The following is a 19,805-nucleotide window of genomic DNA, read 5'->3' on the forward strand; positions in this document are numbered from 1 at the left end:
TTTGGAGAATGGAAGCCCAGTGGAAAATCTAGCAAGGCACTACAGCACAATAATACTTCACAGATAGACTTGAATACATTGTGCCAGTCAAAGCCAATGATACATCAGGGTAAACAGAATCATTTCTAATCTTTTTTTTTTTTTAAATGCATGAAACTTCAAGACCCAGTATAGGTAAATTGTGGGGTAGATTATAAACACATTTCATTTAGTTAAAGGCAATAAAATTAATGAAGTTCTGCTTTTTAAAAAAAAAAGCTTTTTAATTGTGAGTTAAGGAAATCTAAACAACCACAGCTTTGTTGTTGTAATTCCATCTATCCTGCGCGCGCATGCAGGATTCAGCAGATTTAGAATCTGCAAAAACTCTGTTTTTAATATTGATAATAAAATATATACCTGCATTAGATTGTACCAAATTTGACATTCTGATGTAAGTAATATTCACTGGAGATATGTGCAACCTAAGTTACTCTAGACTGTCCATCAAGAAATCCTCCATAATCAAGAATTTAAGACCAAAGGTCCTATCAATTCACCTTCCCCAAAATGGCTTGAAAAATTTCAGATTTTGGAATTTTTATAAACAGTTTAAAACCACTGTGGTGAGGCCTTTGCAAGGATGGGCACTCTTGTTGCTCAATTTCTCAAATTTAGGGGATAAGCTATACTAATATAAGCTCCTGTATACTGGTATAATTGTGCCCACACTAGGGAATTGTATCACTTTATCTATATCTGTTTCTAGACCGATATGATTACAGCAGTGCAAAACTTGTTTGTAAACCAGCCCAAGATGTAACCCAGTTCTCAGGGTCTCCAAACAGTCATGGTATGCAGTGTGTCAGAAGTCAATAGTTATTGTAGTGTGATACTTGCCAGAAACACATCCGTCTTACATGAAGGGTTCAATGTGGCAAGGATAGAGGGAAGGGTTCAATGTGACAGAGTTAAGGTTTTTCTGTATTTACACATTTGCCAAATTTCCCCCAGCTTTCTGATTCTTAAAACTGCAGATATTCTTGCAATTTTTTTCTCTTATCTTGTTGTTGTGTGCTTTACATCTTTAAATTCAGCTTAACATGTGGTTGAAATTCCTTTGTACCCTGTCCCTTCTTCCCTTCCACCTGTCACTGACTTTTAAAAATATAACTTTTTTATATTTGGACATGGCCCTAATTTCCTTTGCAAGTTAAATTCAAAGATCTATTCTTCAGATTAGTATTTAGATTTGGTACTCCCCATCTTCTATAGCAAAGTAGTATAGATCCTGGGAATTATAGCTTTCTCCAAATAAACTACAATGCCACAAAGTTGCATTTTTTTTAGCATGTAGATTTTTTTTTTTATTGTGTTTTGGTTGGTCCTTTAATTTAGATTTCCCCTTATTTTTTCAGATACTTAAAGCTTCAAAAAGACTGTTCCTACAGCAGGAGGACCAGCCCTAACCATACGCTACACAAGGGGAGCAGATGGTTGTACTAGATCTCATGATGTAATTACTGAACAGTTCAGGATCTTGGGAAATGAACACTAAAATATTATAAATGGGTTTTAGCCAACTGTCATTTTATTACACTTTTTTTTAACGTTTAGATGTTTAAATTTACATTCCTGTCTAACTTTTTTGTCAAGTTTAGTGCATTCATTGGTTTTATTTCTCTTTCTTCCCTGTTTGTGACAGCTGTATGTTTGACATTCATTTTAGATGTGGTATTCAAGAAATTTGTTAATATTCTATTTATGATGGAGCATCAATTGAATTTTCAGATTTTAATATATATATATATATATATTTTTGTTGTAGGTACATACAGGAAAACATTGGGAACAGATTGGGCAAACAATGTACAAATGTGATCATAAATTTAAAAAATGTTACTACTAATGTAACATGAGCTTAACTGCATTTTTATTGGAAACACTAATGAGACATGGAGCTGTGAAGTTATGATTTGTATCTGTCTGCACTGATATGTCAACAGTTACACTACATGAGCTTCAAATCATTTATAATAATTCTACAGTTTATAAAACATACATGTCTAATTCTAAGCAGTATATAGACAGATTATTAAATTACTTTTTCCATAATCCTTTATGTTGAAATTTGAACGCATTACTTTATGCTTATTTGATTTTAAAACTAAGGAACCCGAAGACTTTAAAACAGCCTGGCAGGAAGTCGGGGTGTATATCGACACATAGGTATGTAATTGGAATCAGTTTGGGCTTAGTAAGGCATACTTTATATTGGCCAGAGCACTGACTATCACAGCTGTAATTTATGTATTGTGATACTCAATAAACTATTCAGAGAGGGAAAAATAAAACAGATTTGCATAAATACCCAGCTTTTAATTTTAAAAGCTGACCTTGTCAGATAATATTTACCTAAAAATAAGGTTTAAAAATTTAAGAATACTGTAAATATAAAAACAGTTTTAATGACTCAACTCCATTTAATTTAGATTTTGAGTGACTGAGAATTTTAATAAAGCTGATGTGTTGTCTACCTGTTGCATGCTGCTGTTCCACAACTGTAGAGATGACATCTTTTCATTCTTGGGCTTTTTGTTGTTCCTTTTCAGCTCAGGAATAGTTGCTGTGATTAAAATATTTTAAAGTATCAGTAAAATAACGAAGGTTGTGTTTTAGTTGACAGGGAGATTTTTTTTGTTTGTTTCTTTAACACTGTTTTGAGATTTTTCTGATACACCCATAGGAAAGGACATATGTGCTTGTTTAATGTGTAGGACACCAATTCACTTTGAGTTCCATGAGCAGAGCAAGGGTAAAGTATGCCCCAAAGTGATTTCTTTAAACTTGTCTGGTTAGCAATAATCTTCTTAAACTGTGATGTGGGTTGAGGCAGAGTATGGCATTCTTCTTGGTGTAAAATTCTCAGTGTTTGTGAATTGCAAAGCCATACATTTTACAAAGCCATATTTTGTAGGGAGCTTGGAAGTAAAATTTAAGACTTGTGAAAGAAAAGAACATAAACTTTACTGCATTTTTGTGTAATATGACAGTCTGTTTACAGAATTATGGGACTATGAGGATGTGTTATGCTGTGATCAAATTTTAAACACTTTGTAATTAAGTATGTGATTTTTTTTATGAGCTTCTTGTTTACAAAAGAGTGCCAAGCTGGGAATGGTCAAGGGGATCTTTTAAAAAAAAGAAAAAGAAAAGAAAAAAGTGTGTTTCTTCTGTTTTAATGTTATCTGCAATAAAACACAGAAGAATATCTTTGCTTTGGTGGTGTCTTTATTTTGTACTCTTAAGTGCAGAAATCTGGTATCTGTGTTAATAAAGGTGTTTCAGTACCTACTTATCTCATCTACTAATTAATATCACCAATCTGTCCTCATATAGTTCTTTGTCAACATTTAATATACAAGGAGGACAAAATTTGAGCAGGACATAATCTTTATTTTGGTTGTGGGGGAGGGGAGATGAGGCAATGGCAATGGGTTGAGGACATTATCTACGAGAATGTTGCTGCATGTTTACTCCGCTTTTGAAGCTTGTCAGTCCAGTTCTAAAGCCAATTATGTGGTTGGCCAAAATTTGGTCCGGGGTATATATTTTTTTTAGTTTGTGACTTGGAAGGAATGACATTTTACTCACTGAAATACACCAGTGTCTGGCAAAAAGGTTACACATTAGTGTAAATTTTCTGGAGGAAAATTGTGCCCATGGTCCATATTTTGAATTAGAAGTGTAAAGTGGATGCGGTGCCTACACCATTTAAAGCAGACATTAAAAGGTCTGGTACATCTTGATTCTCTGACAATCCTGTGTCCTAATGTAGACTGGAACGTAGCTGGGCAAAGGGTTCCAAGCAAGGCACATCCCCACCCTTCCCTGTACTTTTCCATGCCTGCCCTCAAGAGACCACGGATTCTTACGCTCTGCTGTCTTTTTCAGTGGTGTTGGAAAACACACCAGTTTGGGAAAATAATACATAAATATCATGAAATAGGTCACCGTTTAACAACTAAAATATATTAAAGTTGAAAATACATTAGCACTTCAGTTGCCTCTGCACATTAGGGAAATACAATGTAGATGGAACTACTATAAGGTGGGTGCATAACTGGTTGGAAAACTGTTTCCAGAGAGTCAGTAATTAGCAGTGCTTCACAGTCAAGCTGGAAGAGCATATTGAGTGGGGTCCTGCAGGAATCAGTTCTGGCTCCGGTTCTGTTCAATATCTTCATCGATGATTTAGATAATGGCATAGAGAACATAGTTAAAAAGTATGCCAAGCTGTGAAAGGTTGCAAGTGCTTTGGAAGATTAAAATTCAAAATTATCTGGACAAACTGGAGAAATGGTCTGAAGTAAATAGGATGAAATTCAATAAGGACAAATGCAAAGTACTCCACTTAGGAAGGAACAATCAGTTGCACACATACAAAATGGGAAATGACTGCCTAGGAAGGAGTACTGTAGCAAGAGATCTGGGGCTCATAGTGGATCACAAGCTAAATAGGAGTCAACAGTGTAACACTGTTGCAAAAAAAGCAATCATTCTGAGATGTATTAGTAGGAGTGTTGTAAGCAAGACACAAGAAGTAATTCTTCTGCTCTACTCCATGCTGATAAGGCTTCAGCTAGAATATTGCGTCCAGTTCTGGGCACCACATTTCAGGAAAGATGTGGACAAACTGGAGAGAGTCCAGAAAAGAGCAACAAAAATGATTAAAGGTCTAGAAAAAATGACAGATGAGGGGAGATTGAAAAAATTGGATTTGTTTAGTCTGGAAAAGAGAAGACCGAGAGGGGACATAACAGGTTTCAAGTACATAAAAGGTTGTTGCAAGGAGGAGGGAGAAAAATTGTTGTTCTTAACCTCTGACGATAGGACAAGAAGAAATGGAATTAAATTGCAGCAAGAGCTGTTTAGGTTGGACATTAGGAAAAACTTCCTAATTGTCAGGGTGGTTAAGCACTGGAATAAATTCCTGAGGGAAGTTGTAGAATCTCCATCATTTGGTGATTTTTAAGAGCAGGTTGGACAAACACCTGTCGGGTATGGTGTAGATAATATTTAGTCCTACATGAGTGCAGGGGACTGGACTAGATGACCTCTCGAGGTCCCTTCCAGTCCTGTGATTCTATGATTCCCACTAATCAGAGATGAGCTAGTGGTTATGATATAACTCTTGTAAATAGGAAATTCTGGGATATACTGCAGATATAAATCATATATTTACAGCAACATATGTTTTGTAAAATTTTATATAAAACCGACATAATTTAGATATTTGTAAAAGAGTATAAATATAAAATAAAACTAAGTAACCACAAACATATAAATAGTATATTAATTAGAGTTGATGTGTGTATGGGTATAGTATGTATTAATTATATATGGTTGTATGTTTAATGTGTATCTGCAAGATGCTGCATATTATCTAAGCATGAAACGGATCATTTTTCTAATATGTAAAATATATTTTCAATTTTGAAAATACTGTTTTTAATGCTACATGAAAAGTAAATGTGTTTCTTCGTGGTAATACGTGTTTTTTGGTTGGTTTTTTTTGTTTTTTTCATGGGCGAGCACTTTGCTTTACATTTGCACAGCTGCTTGCTGGCTGCTGAGAGCTGCTCTAGTTATCACAATCAGCTTAATGCAAGTTTACCCAGATGTTTCGCATTAGAATCACAGCAGTGTAATTTTTCAATAACTACACCCTCCTATTGCTCCAGAAACATTCACTTTTGCACGTTGGTCATAGTGAATGATGACACTCAGGTTATAAGACAGAATGACAGAGGATGGAGGTGCTTTGTATGAGGGTGAAAAACATGGGAAAGGGTTGGTGGGCTTGAAAGGAGCTTGGTCTGGGTCCTGCTAAGTTTAAGACCCTGGCAAGACACTTGCACGGAGACGTCTAATCTCTACTGGAGGAAGACAGTTGTTTACAGTGTTGTTGTAGGTGTTTTGGACCCAGGATATGAGAGACAAGATGTGTGAGATATTTTATTGGACCAACTCCTGTTGATGAAAAAGACACTTTCTAGCACCACAGATCTCTTCTTCAGGAGGGAGAAAGATCAGATTTGTAAGTCTTTACCATGGAGATGTTAGTTAAAACCATGAGTGCAGATAAGATCACCTAGACATAAGTAGTGAGGGCAGCAGTACTCACTGATCAAGATGCAGAGGGGAACGCTCAGTGAAGTAGGCAGAGAACCAGGTAAGATGGGGAACCAAAAGCTAAGGGAATACAAAATTAAAGGAGGGTACGATCAGTGTCAAAAGTAGCTCAAAAGATCAGGAAGAATGAGGATGGAAGAGACACCCTAAGGACTGCTCAAGAAAAGGTAATTAGAGTCTTTGAGAGCAAAAGCAGCTGAGAGGGCAGAAGCCAGATCAGAGAGAATTCAGAATGAAGCTAGAGAAGGGGAACTTGAGGCAGTAGTTATAGATGGCACATTTAGTGAACTTAGAGATGAAGTGAAGAGGGAAAATTGGGTGAGAATATACCGTACTTTTTACTGAGAGAGGAAAGAACCTGTAGAAATAAGTTGTGAATGGTAAGGGAAGGCAGGAGAAGGGAAGAGCTTACAGAGGTGAGTGGAGTGTGTTGGTGATGGGGGAAAGGATAGAGAGGAGTGGGAAGTTAAAATAGTTCACTACTTCATGATTTACTACACAGTCCTGCCATATGCTCTGTGGATGGAGTTGAGTGACAGTGAATTCCACACGATCATAGAAATCAAAAACTCAGATGTATCAGTTTGTCTCTGTCAGCTAGGGTTGTAGGTCTCTCTAAAATATCATTCCATGAAAACACTGAAATGGACTTAGAAAAAAAAGTTTTTATTACAATTACACATGCAAATAGCATAATTATGCAAACAGGTGACAACTACATTTGTTCATGTACAATCATAAATCAGAGTAAATGTATTCCTTATCCAAGCGGGCCTGTAGCTTTTGAATATATCAATCTATGAATCCTTTCCCATTTCTAATTAATATAACTTGTAGTTTAAAGATTTTTATATTTAATTATGGAGGCAAATAATTCTGACACTCCACCATGTTTATTTAATTCACTATTTTGTAACTTGGTTAATACATTACAGGGCACAAGTCAATATTAAGGGAAATCCAGAGAATTTAGCAATCTAGGCATATTGAAGTAGCAGTAGTCACTCCATAGTTAACTGTAAAGATTTTACATGCTGCCGATCATAGCAAAGCTTTTGACACGGTCTCCCATAGTATTCTTGTCAGCAAGTTAAGGAAGTATGGGCTGGATGAATGCACTATAAGGTGGGTAGAAAGCTGGCTAAATTGTCGGGCTCAACGGGTAGTGATCAATGGCTCCATGTCTAGTTGGCAGCCGGTATCAAGTGGAGTGCCCCAAGGGTCGGTCCTGGGGCCGGTTTTATTCAATATCTTCATAAATGATCTGGAGGATGGTGTGGATTGCACTCTCAGCAAATTTGCGGATGATACTAAACTGGGAGGAGTGGTAGATACGCTGGAGGGGAGGGATAGGATACAGAAGGACCTAGACCAATTGGAAGATTGGGCCAAAAGGAATCTGATGAGGTTCAATAAGGATAAGTGCAGGGTCCTGCACTTAGGACGGAAGAACCCAATGCACAGCTACAGACTAGGGACCGAATGGCTAGGCAGCAGTTCTGCAGAAAAGGACCTAGGGGTGACAGTGGACGAGAAGCTGGATATGAGTCAGCAGTGTGCCCTTGTTGCCAAGAAGGCCAATGGCATTTTGGGATGTATAAGTAGGGGCATAGCGAGCAGATCGAGGGACGTGATCGTTCCCCTCTATTCGACATTGGTGAGGCCTCATCTGGAGTACTGTGTCCAGTTTTGGGCCCCACACTTCAAGAAGGATGTGGATAAATTGGAGAGAGTCCAGCGAAGGGCAACAAAAATGATTAGGGGACTGGAACACATGAGTTATGAGGAGAGGCTGAGGGAGCTGGGATTGTTTAGCCTGCAGAAGAGAAGAATGAGGGGGGATTTGATAGCTGCTTTCAACTACCTGAAAGGGGGTTCCAAAGAGGATGGCTCTAGACTGTTCTCAATGGTAGCAGATGACAGAACGAGGAGTAATGGTCTCAAGTTGCAGTGGGGGAGGTTTAGATTGGATATTAGGAAAAACTTTTTCACTAAGAGGGTGGTGAAACACTGGAATGCGTTACCTAGGGAGGTGGTAGAATCTCCTTCCTTAGAGGTTTTTAAGGTCAGGCTTGACAAAGCCCTGGCTGGGATGATTTAACTGGGAATTGGTCCTGCTTTGAGCAGGGGGTTGGACTAGATGACCTTCTGGGGTCCCTTCCAACCCTGATATTCTATGATTCTATGATTCTATGATTCCAGGATAGAATTTTTAGGAAGTCTGGTAAAAATCAGGCAATTTTAAAGATTTAGTGTGTTGAAAATGTAGCTGTAGTTTACTTTTTTCTTTTTCTTTTTCATCAGATCTCCAAAATGTCTAGGCTTAGGAATTTCTCATTTGTTTTGTTTTTGTAGCCCTTGCTGAGGAGAATTGTCTTTTAGTATTTTAATTAGTGTGTAGGTTAATGAGAGAAATTCTATGAAAACTATAAACATAGAGATATTAGGTAGATTGCATTGATACATACTTTCAGGCTGGGCTGTTTTCCCAGGAAATGTTTTGTTTGTCATTATAAAGCTATCTGAAGTACTAAATAGGTAAATTAATATATATCACAGGTAAAATATTCACAAACATCTAAATGACTCAGAAGCCTAAGTTCCATTTTTCAAAACTGACTTTGGCACCAAGGATCCTAAATCTGACTGAAAGTTAGAGATTTAAACACATTTGAAATTTTACTCCTATTGTCAAGCATAAGTGAATAGGTAAAATTAAGAAAAGTAAACAGAACCCATAGGTACAAAGTTAATCAAACATTTAGTGGCTGAAGAACTTAGAAGAATTATGTATAATATTGTGTGTGTGTGTGGATATCATTCACATACATGTGGGGCGGGGGACGGACTTTTATCTTCTTTGGAAAAGATTGCTATTAGTTCTAAAACATTTCATGCAGCATTATCCCCATCCTGTGTTAGATAATAAGCTATAATTGAACTATAAAGTACCCAAGCATTTTTGATGAAAATGACTTAAGTGAAAATATGCTGCCATGAAGTCCTACAAAAAGTTTTTACGTTAACTGTCTCTTTTCCATAGGTATTGATTTACTGGTAGTGTGTTTTTGTACTGTTCTTCACTAAAATGCTTATGCTATTTCATTTTTAATCTTCCAGGAAAAAGTAAAGAAACTGAACAGGAACAAAAAGAAAAAGGTAAATGTCTATTCTCTTAAGGATGAGAAAGTTGTATAACATTGAAGACCAAAGTTATACCTTGTAGAAAGTGCGATTTTCATTAAATAGATAATTTGAAGTTAAATAAGCATAAAGTGTATTTGCTTTTGCGAGTTAATGTAAGAGTAATCTGAGAGCTGTGTTCTGTGTCATGAAGTCTCACCAATTTGTTCCCATGCATATGATACAGAAGATGGAATTAGCTAATCATTAGTAGTCCCCCTTGACAAAGCTTGAAACACACTAGCAGAGTAGCATGGGGGGACCTTCTGCTTCAGCCCATTCCATGTTTGTTCCATGGATAAGCAAACTATCAGGCACAATTAAAACTGCCGTGTTCTTATAACATCGTTGAGCAAGCCCTTTTGTCCTCCTGGGAGTACATTATGTGTTCTGTATATGGCATGTATTTTCCAGAAGTAGTATTTTTGAAGTGTTTCAGGGAGCTTTGAAAATAAGGATTGGGACAGGAACAGTCTTTGTTCTGTGTTTGTACAGTGCCTAGCACAACAGGGTCCTGGTCCATGATTGGGGTTCCTGGATGCTACCATAATATGTATAAATTATTGTTATTTTGACTACAGATTTTTGAGGACAAATTAAAAAACCAAACCAAATTCAACACATTACCTAAAATAGCATTTCCATATCTAAATATGTATGGAAGTATTAAACAAATTCTTTGTGCTATAGAAAGCAAGGAATTTCCTCCTTCCATTTCCAAACTCCCATTTCTAACCCTTCAAGGTCATAACATTGTCCCTTAAATTTGTATCTGGTCTGGGATTGAAGATCTCTCATCCTGAGCCTCAGACCAGTGAAACTGGGGGGGAGCAAAAGTTCCCTATTTTAAGTTGTAAAGAAGGAAATATTTTGGTGATCGACTGATTTAAAGTTAGTTGAAGCTGTGTACAAATTTGTAATATTATAATTGGTCCTAAGGAGATGAATTACTAGACAGAGTGGAAGTGAGGCTGGCAAAGGTATATGCTAATAAAAGCTTTCATCATATGGCTCTCTCATATGGGTCACCACCACACATACAGTATATACCTATCCATGAATCTAAAATCCTTGTACAGTAACTCTAGATATTTGTGCAGCAACATAGAACACCGTTAAAGCATGGCTGCCTTGGTTAGTACAATAAAAATCTAGTATGAACTAAATAATATACTAAGTTCATAAACTTCATACTTAACATCCTGTACTTGCATTCAATTCAGAAAAGTGGATATATTGTTTGGAAAAATTGGTGTGTGCATTAAATGGACACCAGATGGCTCTAAAAACAACTCTCATTCTACTTAAGTGTTTGCCTGAAAACAGTACATACATGAGTCACATTATGATAAGGTATCTGCTACTTTAGCACCAGGGTTCCTCCATATGTGGCTGCATCCCCTGTGGTCAGACAGTGCACACTGAGTAGTGCTGACTACTCTGGGGAGCTCCTTCACTAGGAGGCATCAGGGGCTTCAGGGTTTCCTTTCTTCCCTGGTGGAACCATAATTTTTATGTTTCCTGGCTTCTGAATCCTTAGCCACGCAACTAAAAATGTTCTTTTAGCATAATGGGTTTTTGATGGAATTTCTAGGACTTTTTCCTCCTAACTTTTTTAAAAAAAAGTATTTAGTTATGTATGTACTGCATGTATGTATGTAGTTAGTAACGTAGTATTATTGTATGCATGTAGTTATGTATGTATTTAGTATATGTATGTAGTCATGTATGTATGCATGAAATATTTATTTTTTAATAAATCACTTGGTTTACTTGAGAATTAAACTAAGAGATTGGAAAAATAAGTGCAAGGATGTGAACAGTTGCGGGGGGATAGGCTCAGCAGGAAATATGGTACTCTAATAAGCTTAAATACTTGACAATTAAAAATGTTCTAGGTAAATTTAATTAAACCATTTCAACTGTAGAATGAAATAATAAGAAATAGAATCAGGTGCCCACGTATATAGAGATCACATTTCAATCAGGACAAAAGCAAGGGTAAAGAAAAACTCACCACCATCCTCATTCAAAAATGGAAGTATATATAAAATTATAACTTGTTCAAGATTACTTTAAATATTCCCAGGTAATGCATTGATTGGTGCAGCGTAATGGTAGAACCTTCTCCAGGCAGTGCATGCTAGAATGCACATGAGCACCCTCTACCTCTCCCCTAAGGATCTCCAAATGATCTGAGGGTGAGGCTATCTGTATATGGGGATGCTGCACCCTCTACTTTTTCAGTTCCTTCCAAATAATTGCGCCAGATGAAAGTGAACTGCTCTGGTCCATCAAATCAGCGGGTTTTCTCTTAGATTAGCAACTTTAGAGAGTTGTAGTTGTTAGTTTTTAGTGTTAGTTTAGTTACAGAGTTTGTAGTTAGCTGAGTTTGGTTTCAGGTTCAGGTTCAGTTCCATGTGATGGTGGACCTAAAGAAAAAAGCCCGGTTTTAAGAGAGGCACTTCAACACATTCTTGGCATTGCTCGAACATGTTAGATGTCTTAATTGCCTCAAAGAAGGTCACTGTCATTCTGTCAGACTTTCACACCCAGAGCATGTAAGGAGAGGCAGAATAGACTTCAGGTGCTCCTGCTTAAGGAAGTTCGTGTTGCTAAGCTGTTGGGTTCTATGAGAGTGTCAGATCTGAAGACTAAGAGGCTTGTTTTGGTTCCAACTGCTTTGTCTGGTAAGGCTAAGGTGCTTAAAGGATCCTGGGGATGTGTTGGGCTCTTGTTTCTGTTTCGTCAGATCCTCCTATTAAGGTTGCTGAGGTGTCCGAAGGCACTGTCAGTTCAGTTGGTGGCAAAGAATCTTAAGGTTAAACTCTTGGTTTCAGCTGTGTTGGTTCAGAAGAAGGCGGTGAGAGAGAAAATGGCCATTAAACCTGTATTTAATTAAAATTCTTAAAATCCTGGACTACTCCATATTTGCCTATTCTTGTAGGCTCTAACTTCTTCATAATTAGGGTCCATCCACCCAAAGCTAAAACTTTTAGCAGGGCCCATTCTCCCCAAAACAGCCTGTCCCTGGGATATTGCTCTTTCTGTCTCCACAGTCCTTCATTCAGACTTCACAATAACCCAGGCCCCAGTAGTTTGTGGCATAGTGTCTTTAACAGCCTGTCATAAATATAAAGGGAAGGGTAAACCCCTTTGAAATCCCTCCTGGCCAGGGGAAAGCTCCTCTCACCTGTAAAGGGTTAAGAAGCTAAAGGTAACCTCGCTGGCACCTGACCAAAATGACCAATGAGGAGACAAGATACTTTCAAAAGCTGGGAGGAGGGAGAGAAACAAAGGGTCTGTGTCTGTCTGTAGTCGTCTTGGCCAGGGACAGAACAGGAATGGAGTCTTAGAACTTGTAGTAAGTAATCTAGCTAGGTATGTCTTAGATTATGATTTCTTTAAATGGCTGAGAAAAGAATTGTGCTGAATAGAATAACTATTTCTGTCTGTGTATCTTTTTTGTAACTTAAGGTTTTGCCTAGAGGGGTTCTCTATGTTTTTGAATCTAATTACCCTGTAAGATATCTACCATCCTGATTTTACAGGGGGGATTTCTTTATTTCTATTTACTTCTATTTTTTATTAAAAGTCTTCTTGTAAAACACTGAATGCTTTTTCATTGTTCTCAGATCCAAGGGTTTGGGTCTGTGGTCACCTATGCAAATTGGTGAGGCTTTTTATCCAACATTTCCCAGGAAAGGGGGGGTGCAAGTGTTGGGAGGATTGTTCATTGTTCTTAAGATCCAAGGGTCTGGGTCTGTAGTCACCTAGGCAAATTGGTGAGGCTTTTTACCAAACCTTGTCCAGGAAGTGGGGTGCAAGGTTTTGGGAAGTATTTTGGGGGGAAGGACGCGTCCAAACAGCTCTTCCCCAGTAACCAGTATTAGTTTGGTGGTGGTAGCGGCCAGTCCAAGGATAACGGATGTAATATTTTGTACCTTGGGGAAGTTTTGACCTAAGCTGGTAAAGATAAGCTTAGGAGGTTTTTCATGCAGGTCCCCACATCTGTACCCTAGAGTTCAGAGTGGGGGAGGAACCGTGACACAGCCCCTCTCTCCCTGGTTCTTCTGGTGCTCAGTGCAATCTTGGTTCATATAGGGGCAAAGCCATCCTGCGTGCCCCACTTCTTCAGTCAAAACATACCATTGGTTGAGCCCTGTGGTGCCTTCTCTTTCAGTGTCAACAATAACTGACTCTTTTTCGCATCATGATGCCTCCTCAGCAGGCCTCTCCTGCATATTGGACATTCCCAAAAATTGGAGCTGGCATTCCCAAAGCTCTGGCTGCCCCTCCATATGCTCTTCAGCATATTCATAAATGATCTGGAAAATGGGGTGAACAGTGAAGTGGCAAAATTTGCAGACCATATGAGATTACTCTAGACAGTTAAGTACAAAGCTTGGCTGCAAAGTTACAAAGAGATCTCACAAAACTGTGTGACTGGGAGACAAAATGGCAGGTGACAATCAGTGTTCATCAGTGCAAAGTAATGCACACAGGAAAACATAATCTCAACTATCCAGACTAAATGATGGGGTTTAAATTAGCTGTTACCACTCAAGAAAGGCATATCTGAGTCATTGTGGATATTTCCCTGAAAACATCTTCAGTGTGCAGCAGCAGTCAAAAAAGCTAAGAGAATGTGAGAAGGCATTAGGAAAGGGATAGATAATAAGATAGAAAAATATCACAAGGCCACTTTCAATCCACTGTACATCTACAACTTGAATACTGCATACAGTTCTGGTTGCCTCATCTCAAAAAAGATACATTAGAATTGGAAAAAGTGCAGAGAAGGGCAACACAAATGATTAGCAAAAAGAAAAGGAGTACTTGTGGCACCTTAGAGACTAACCAATTTACTTGAGCATAAGCTTTCGTGAGCTACAGCTCACTTCATCGCTCACGAAAGCTTATGCTCAAATAAATTGGTTAGTCTCTAAGGTGCCACAAGTACTCCTTTTCTTTTTGCGAATACAGACTAACACGGCTGTTACTCTGAAACAAATGATTAGGTTATGGAAGAGCCTCCATATGAGGAGAGACTAAAAACACAGGGACTGTTCAGCTTAGAAAATAGGAGACTAAGGGGGGATGTGATAGAGGTCTATAAAATCATGACTGGTGTGGCAAAAGTGAATAGCGAAGTGTATTTACCCCTTCACATAACACAAGAATCAGAGGTCACCAATAAAATTAATAGGCAGCAGATTTAAACCAAACAAAAGGAAGTATTTCTTCATAAAACACACAGTCAGTGTGTGAAACTCATTGCTGAGAGATGTTGTGAAGGCCAAAAGTACAACTGGGTTTAAAAAAGAATTAGATAAATTCATGGAGGATAACTCCATTGATGGCTGATAGCCTAGATGGTTAGGGATGTAGCCCCGTGCTCCGGGTGTCCTTAAACTCCAGCTGCCAGAACCTGGGAGTGAACAGGAGATGGATCACTTGAAATTGCCCTGTTCTGTTCATTCCCTCTGAAATATCTGACACCAGCCACTATCAGAGAGGGTACTGGGCTAGCTGGGCCATTAGTCTGACTTAGTATGGCCATTCTTATGTTCTGAGGGTTAACATCTTCCAGCTGAGAAAGGTCTCTGCACTGCATTGCTTGGTTATCCCTTCTTAATGGGAGGGTGTCTCAAAATCCCCCTTCTCGTGCCAGTTGTCTCAGCATGTGCCTGCCCTGTAACGCCGCATCCTGGCCTAGTGTGGCATTGCAGGCACTCTCTGCCTAAGTTTCCCTTCTTTCAGGGCTTCTTAACAACTCCATACCCCAAAAGGGTGGAAGACAAAATTTCCCTACTGAGGTTCTACTTCATTAAATCCAAACAAGCTTGAAATAAAGTCTTTCCCCTGGGGCTCAGGGGTTGCTCAGTCCTCCTCTTTTGGGCCTGTGATTCTCAGTCCTGGCCTCTCTGGCCTGCAATCTCCACCGTTTGGCTCGGTATGTACAGCTCTACTCCCTGGGGCCTGTTTTTCTCTGGGAGTGCCTTTCCCTTAAAAGAGCATCTCTTTCTGAGCACCTCCCTGTAACTGAGCCCTGATGGCCTTTTATAAGGCTCAGGTGCTCCTTATTCAGTTAACCATTAATTAGCTTATCATTAGTAGCCTGGGCTCATAGTCCTCTTAAAGGGGCCAGCAACCCTGTGACATGGTTTAATGGTTCTAATTTTTGTCCTTCACCTTTGTATTTTATCAGCATTTAAAGCATCTCCCTCCCTCTTGCACTGGTCTTAGTGACCATGCTCTGGGATGTTTTGGCTTCACTTCAGGTGTCATTCTAAATCCAGCTTAGTTTATTTTTAAAGGTGCAAAGTCCATATAATTCTAATTTGATTTTAACATTATTTTTATTCTATCAGTTACAAATAATGAACATATTAATATATTGCCCCTTGTAAAAATACTCCAGTATCTTCCTTCAAGGCACCCAACACTGCAGTAACACTATGCTAAGCCTTTGTGTGTATGACCATTACTAGAATACTAGAGTGTATTATTATGGAAGTCAATATGGAAATCTATTTCTGGACTTAACGAGGGATGTATAATTTCCTGTGAGTGAAGTCAAAACTCATTAAGAGGCCTGTGATGATGAGCAAAGAGGGGATATACTGAAAAATATCATTATTGGTCAGTAATTGTTCCCTATGATGAGCGTTGGTATATAAATGTACAATAACCAGTTTCAGCAGAAACCCTGAAGAACACTTTATGCTGCAGAGAAAATCACACAGGAATCACCACTGCTAAAGATTTATTATAGTCATTAAATTCAACAGCTTTATTAGTTTCTAAAATACCTAAGCATTTATTGTCTGATTATATCTCTAGATAAGTTAATTATAGGACATTTCTGACTGTTACATTAGGATAATTTAGAAACATCTTTAATTATTGCAGTTCAAGTGCTTTTAAATAGTCCTATCATAGTTGCTGTCAAATGCACATTTGTTTTGCTATCTTCTAATTTTTCCTTTATATAAACCTATAGAATTAGCTGATCATTTAGGCCACCTGTAACTCACCAAGTGAATATTTAGCCCACCAAACCACAGGGCTCTGACAGGAGTTTTCCATCATCATCAAATACCCATTCTTCTGCTGCCCTTTGGGAGACAGAGCAATTTCAACAGCTAATTTGTATAATGATGCGCACATAGGTTGAAGAAGAAGAAAAACAATATTTCCTGAGCAAGTTTTGAATTTCAAATAGAGAGTAGTTAGCCAGCTTATATACAATACACCGTGGTTACTCTTGCTATTCTTTCAGTTTAGCCTTTGTATCTTTGAAAATAGGACTGTAGTGTTCACAGTATTAGAACAATAGTAAAATTAGGCTTAGTACAATATTCAGTTACAAAACCAAATGGGAAGCTTTTAAGGATGACTGCTGTAAATATCTCTTTATCATTTATTTCTCTCTCGAGAAAGTAAAAAGTGCCCATCCACAGATCAATGGCAGGAGGTCATTCCAGAGACCCAGATCCTTACAGAAAATGTCCTGCCAGCCACAAGCTGGATTTAGCATCACTACTTCCACTGATCACAACTGTGGCGGTGTATCACAGGAAGAGACTTATAAAACCACAAGAAGCAGCCTATATCTCATTGTAGGCAGACCTGACAATTGATTAAAAACACAATGAATACTTTCAAACAACAATGGAAAATCCAGCACTAGCAGCCCCACAAAATCTAACAAATAACTAAAGGAACTGTCCAAAGTAAATAAATTCAGTGTCATGTGAACACCCTTCCTATACAATACCATTCCATCAGCATTTTCCTCCTCAATGACTCTCTTAAAATAATAAGTCATTCAGTGCACCCTGAAGGTAAATAGATCAGGGCTAGATCAGTTGAAACACCGCAAAGGCAAGAGTCCCTCATGGAGAATGCTTTTGTACACGGGAGGGCTGCTTTCTCTCTTATTCTCTGGCTCTGCCAGCTGTAACAACACAACTTCCACTTTCTCAGAATGGGATAGTCATACCAAATGTTTCTTGTGCCTCTCTTCATGTGCCATGAAAGTCCCTCCAACTTATTGCCCTCCTCTCTCCTGTGTGTTTAATTTATTGCACTCATCTGGTATCCTCATTTTTGTTTCTCATTTAGTGCAGGAAAAGCACCTTTCACGCATTCCACTAAAAGTCCTTCAAGACACACAGACTAAAAGTTTTATTTGTTACTCAGTGATCTTAAAAGATCAAGAAGATCACTAGGTTACTTGTGGCGGAGTTTCTGTTCAACAGACAGATACACCTGTCCCCATGTAGGATCTGAGAATATTTCGCTTGAGCAATATCAACAACTTGGGTGGAGTGGTCTGAATACATGTTTAAACAGCCGTAAGTCAAAGCACAGTAGCAGGGTCCAAGTGGACGATTAGTGCATGGCATGCTGTAAATCAGTGGAGATTTACATTCCAGCTTGCTGTGCACTAACTGTTTATCTAGACATACCTAGGAGTAGGGAATATTATATCTATACAGCATTAGTCAGACTATTATTGTGTCCAGTTTTAGTATCCACTCTTCAAAAAGGATGTGGACAAATTGAACAGGGTTCAGAAAAGAGCTTCAGTAATGACTCAATGTCTGGAAAACTTGGCATTCAGTGAGAGACTAAAGAAGTTCAACTTGGTTAGTTTATCCAAGAGAAAGCTAAGAGGTGGCTTGGTCACATGTGACAGGTAATTACAAAGGAAGAACTTACCGATGTCTCTTCAATCTAGCAAAAAAAAGGGATAATGAGGTCCAATGGCTGGAAGCTGAAGCTAAATAAATTCAGATTAAAAATAAGGTGCACATTTTTAACAGTGAGGGTAAAAAACCATTAGAACAACTTGCCTAGGGATGTGGTGGATTCTTCCTGGGTAATCAGAAGTTATGGGCCTGATGTAGAAATTAGTGATTGAAAACCTTTGACCTGTGTTATGCAGATCAGACTAGATAATCATAATTCCCTATTCAGTCCTTCAGATATGTGAATCGATGAAAGCTTAACTTGTTTGGAACTGGTGAGGTATCTTTCAGTAGAACTGTGCTTCAGTATTCTGTTTAGATGCATGGTTGCCATTTGTTCATAATGGAATAATGTTTTTATTCAAGAATGAGGAAGAGGAAAGACCAGTAATTTGATTTGCCATCATCTTTCTCTTCCTCTTGCTTCTTCCTTTCCTTTTTTCCCTCCCCTATTTTAGAGGTATGGTATTGGCTTGGGTAGGTTAGTATGCTATGGTGCCTTTAGCTGATGATCATTACTTAAGAGGTTGAGGTTTGTAAATATGATGGTCAGGTACTATCTTTGATTTCTGTGCTTCTCTGAAATTTGACTTGAAAGCTAGCAAGGATCACTGACCTGTTCTTATAAAACTTATTCATTTGATCATGAACTTTGCTTATATTTGACTGTAATATTTTTATCATGGTATTTTCAGGCAGTCATTGGAATGATCTAAGGAATAAGGTATGGCAGGATATGCTTTGTTTGCCATTAATTGCATTCCACAGGTCTGAGGAGTGAAGCCACAGGCAGATTGTCTTTTACCCCTGAGAAATCTGACAACAGCATAGCAATGTTTACCTCACAGTGCCTAATTGTGATTATAAAATGAGACTGAGCTATTAGGGAAAATAAAACATTTAAAATGATTATCTAGTCTGTATCCTTGCTAGACTTACGATATAATTTTACAGGCCATTCATCAGAAATCTCCCCGCTACTAACTTACATTAGTCTGTCTAAATGTTCAGATTTATAATAATAATAATAATAAAGCACAGTGTTGTGAGCTGCATCTTCCAAGTTGATCTCATTGTGTAGGTAGTTAACGATTTCAATTTAACTTGAAAACATTAATTAAACCAGCTACCAGGAATGATAATTGTGGTTGTTTTCTGTGTTCTGTACAACCATTCATTTTTGAGTTTGCTGTTTTTGTTTTGTCCCCCCCCCTTTTCTTCTGTGAATACACCCAAGCAAATCAGAAACAACAACTATAAATTTTTACAATTAAAATAGTGATTCTCTGTACAAAACCACATAATAGGGCAGTAAAAGCCTCTTGAAAGGACAACAGCTAAAGGTCTCCTCCATTTTGGGCACAAGAGATGGGAAGGTATACTGGACCAGATAAACAGTCCTTGGCTCTTGGCTGGGTGTGTGAGCACAGGCCCCGCCCTCACTGGTGCAGTGAGGCTATCGGGGTGGATAGATCCCTCCTTGCCTTGGTGGCCCATTGGGAGATCTGAAGTGTGTGGTATAAACTGATGAGCTCTCCCTGTCTTTCAGAGCTCCTCCTGGGCTCAATGTTTACTTGGTGTCCAGAAGCTCCCGCTCCCTCCTTTATCTGGTTTGTGTGATGCATGTTATCACTGGGTTTCCAGTTATGATGTGAGCAGAGCCAGTCATCTCTTGGCTCAAGGAAAGGT

The 19,805-nt window shown here is 38.4% G+C and overlaps 1 protein-coding gene across 9 annotated transcripts in view; it reads left to right on the top strand.

The window, feature by feature from the left end:
• ASPH (aspartate beta-hydroxylase) overlaps window positions 1–19,805 on the top strand; it is a 203,488-nt gene that overhangs the window by 108,889 nt on the left and 74,794 nt on the right. For 8 of the 9 annotated variants that reach the window (XM_084619332.1, XM_084619338.1, XM_084619339.1 and 5 more), the window contains one exon: window positions 9,295–9,333. In XM_084619332.1, the coding sequence (XP_084475458.1) occupies window positions 9,295–9,333 (39 nt within the window). Of the gene's footprint in view, window positions 1–1,397; window positions 3,251–9,294; window positions 9,334–19,805 lie in introns of those variants that run through there. The other variant, XM_084619345.1, reaches the window with a different exon arrangement.

This window comes from Lepidochelys olivacea (assembly GCF_965140295.1).
Source record: "Lepidochelys olivacea isolate rLepOli2 genome assembly, chromosome: 2".
Lineage (NCBI taxonomy): Eukaryota > Metazoa > Chordata > Testudines > Cheloniidae > Lepidochelys > Lepidochelys olivacea.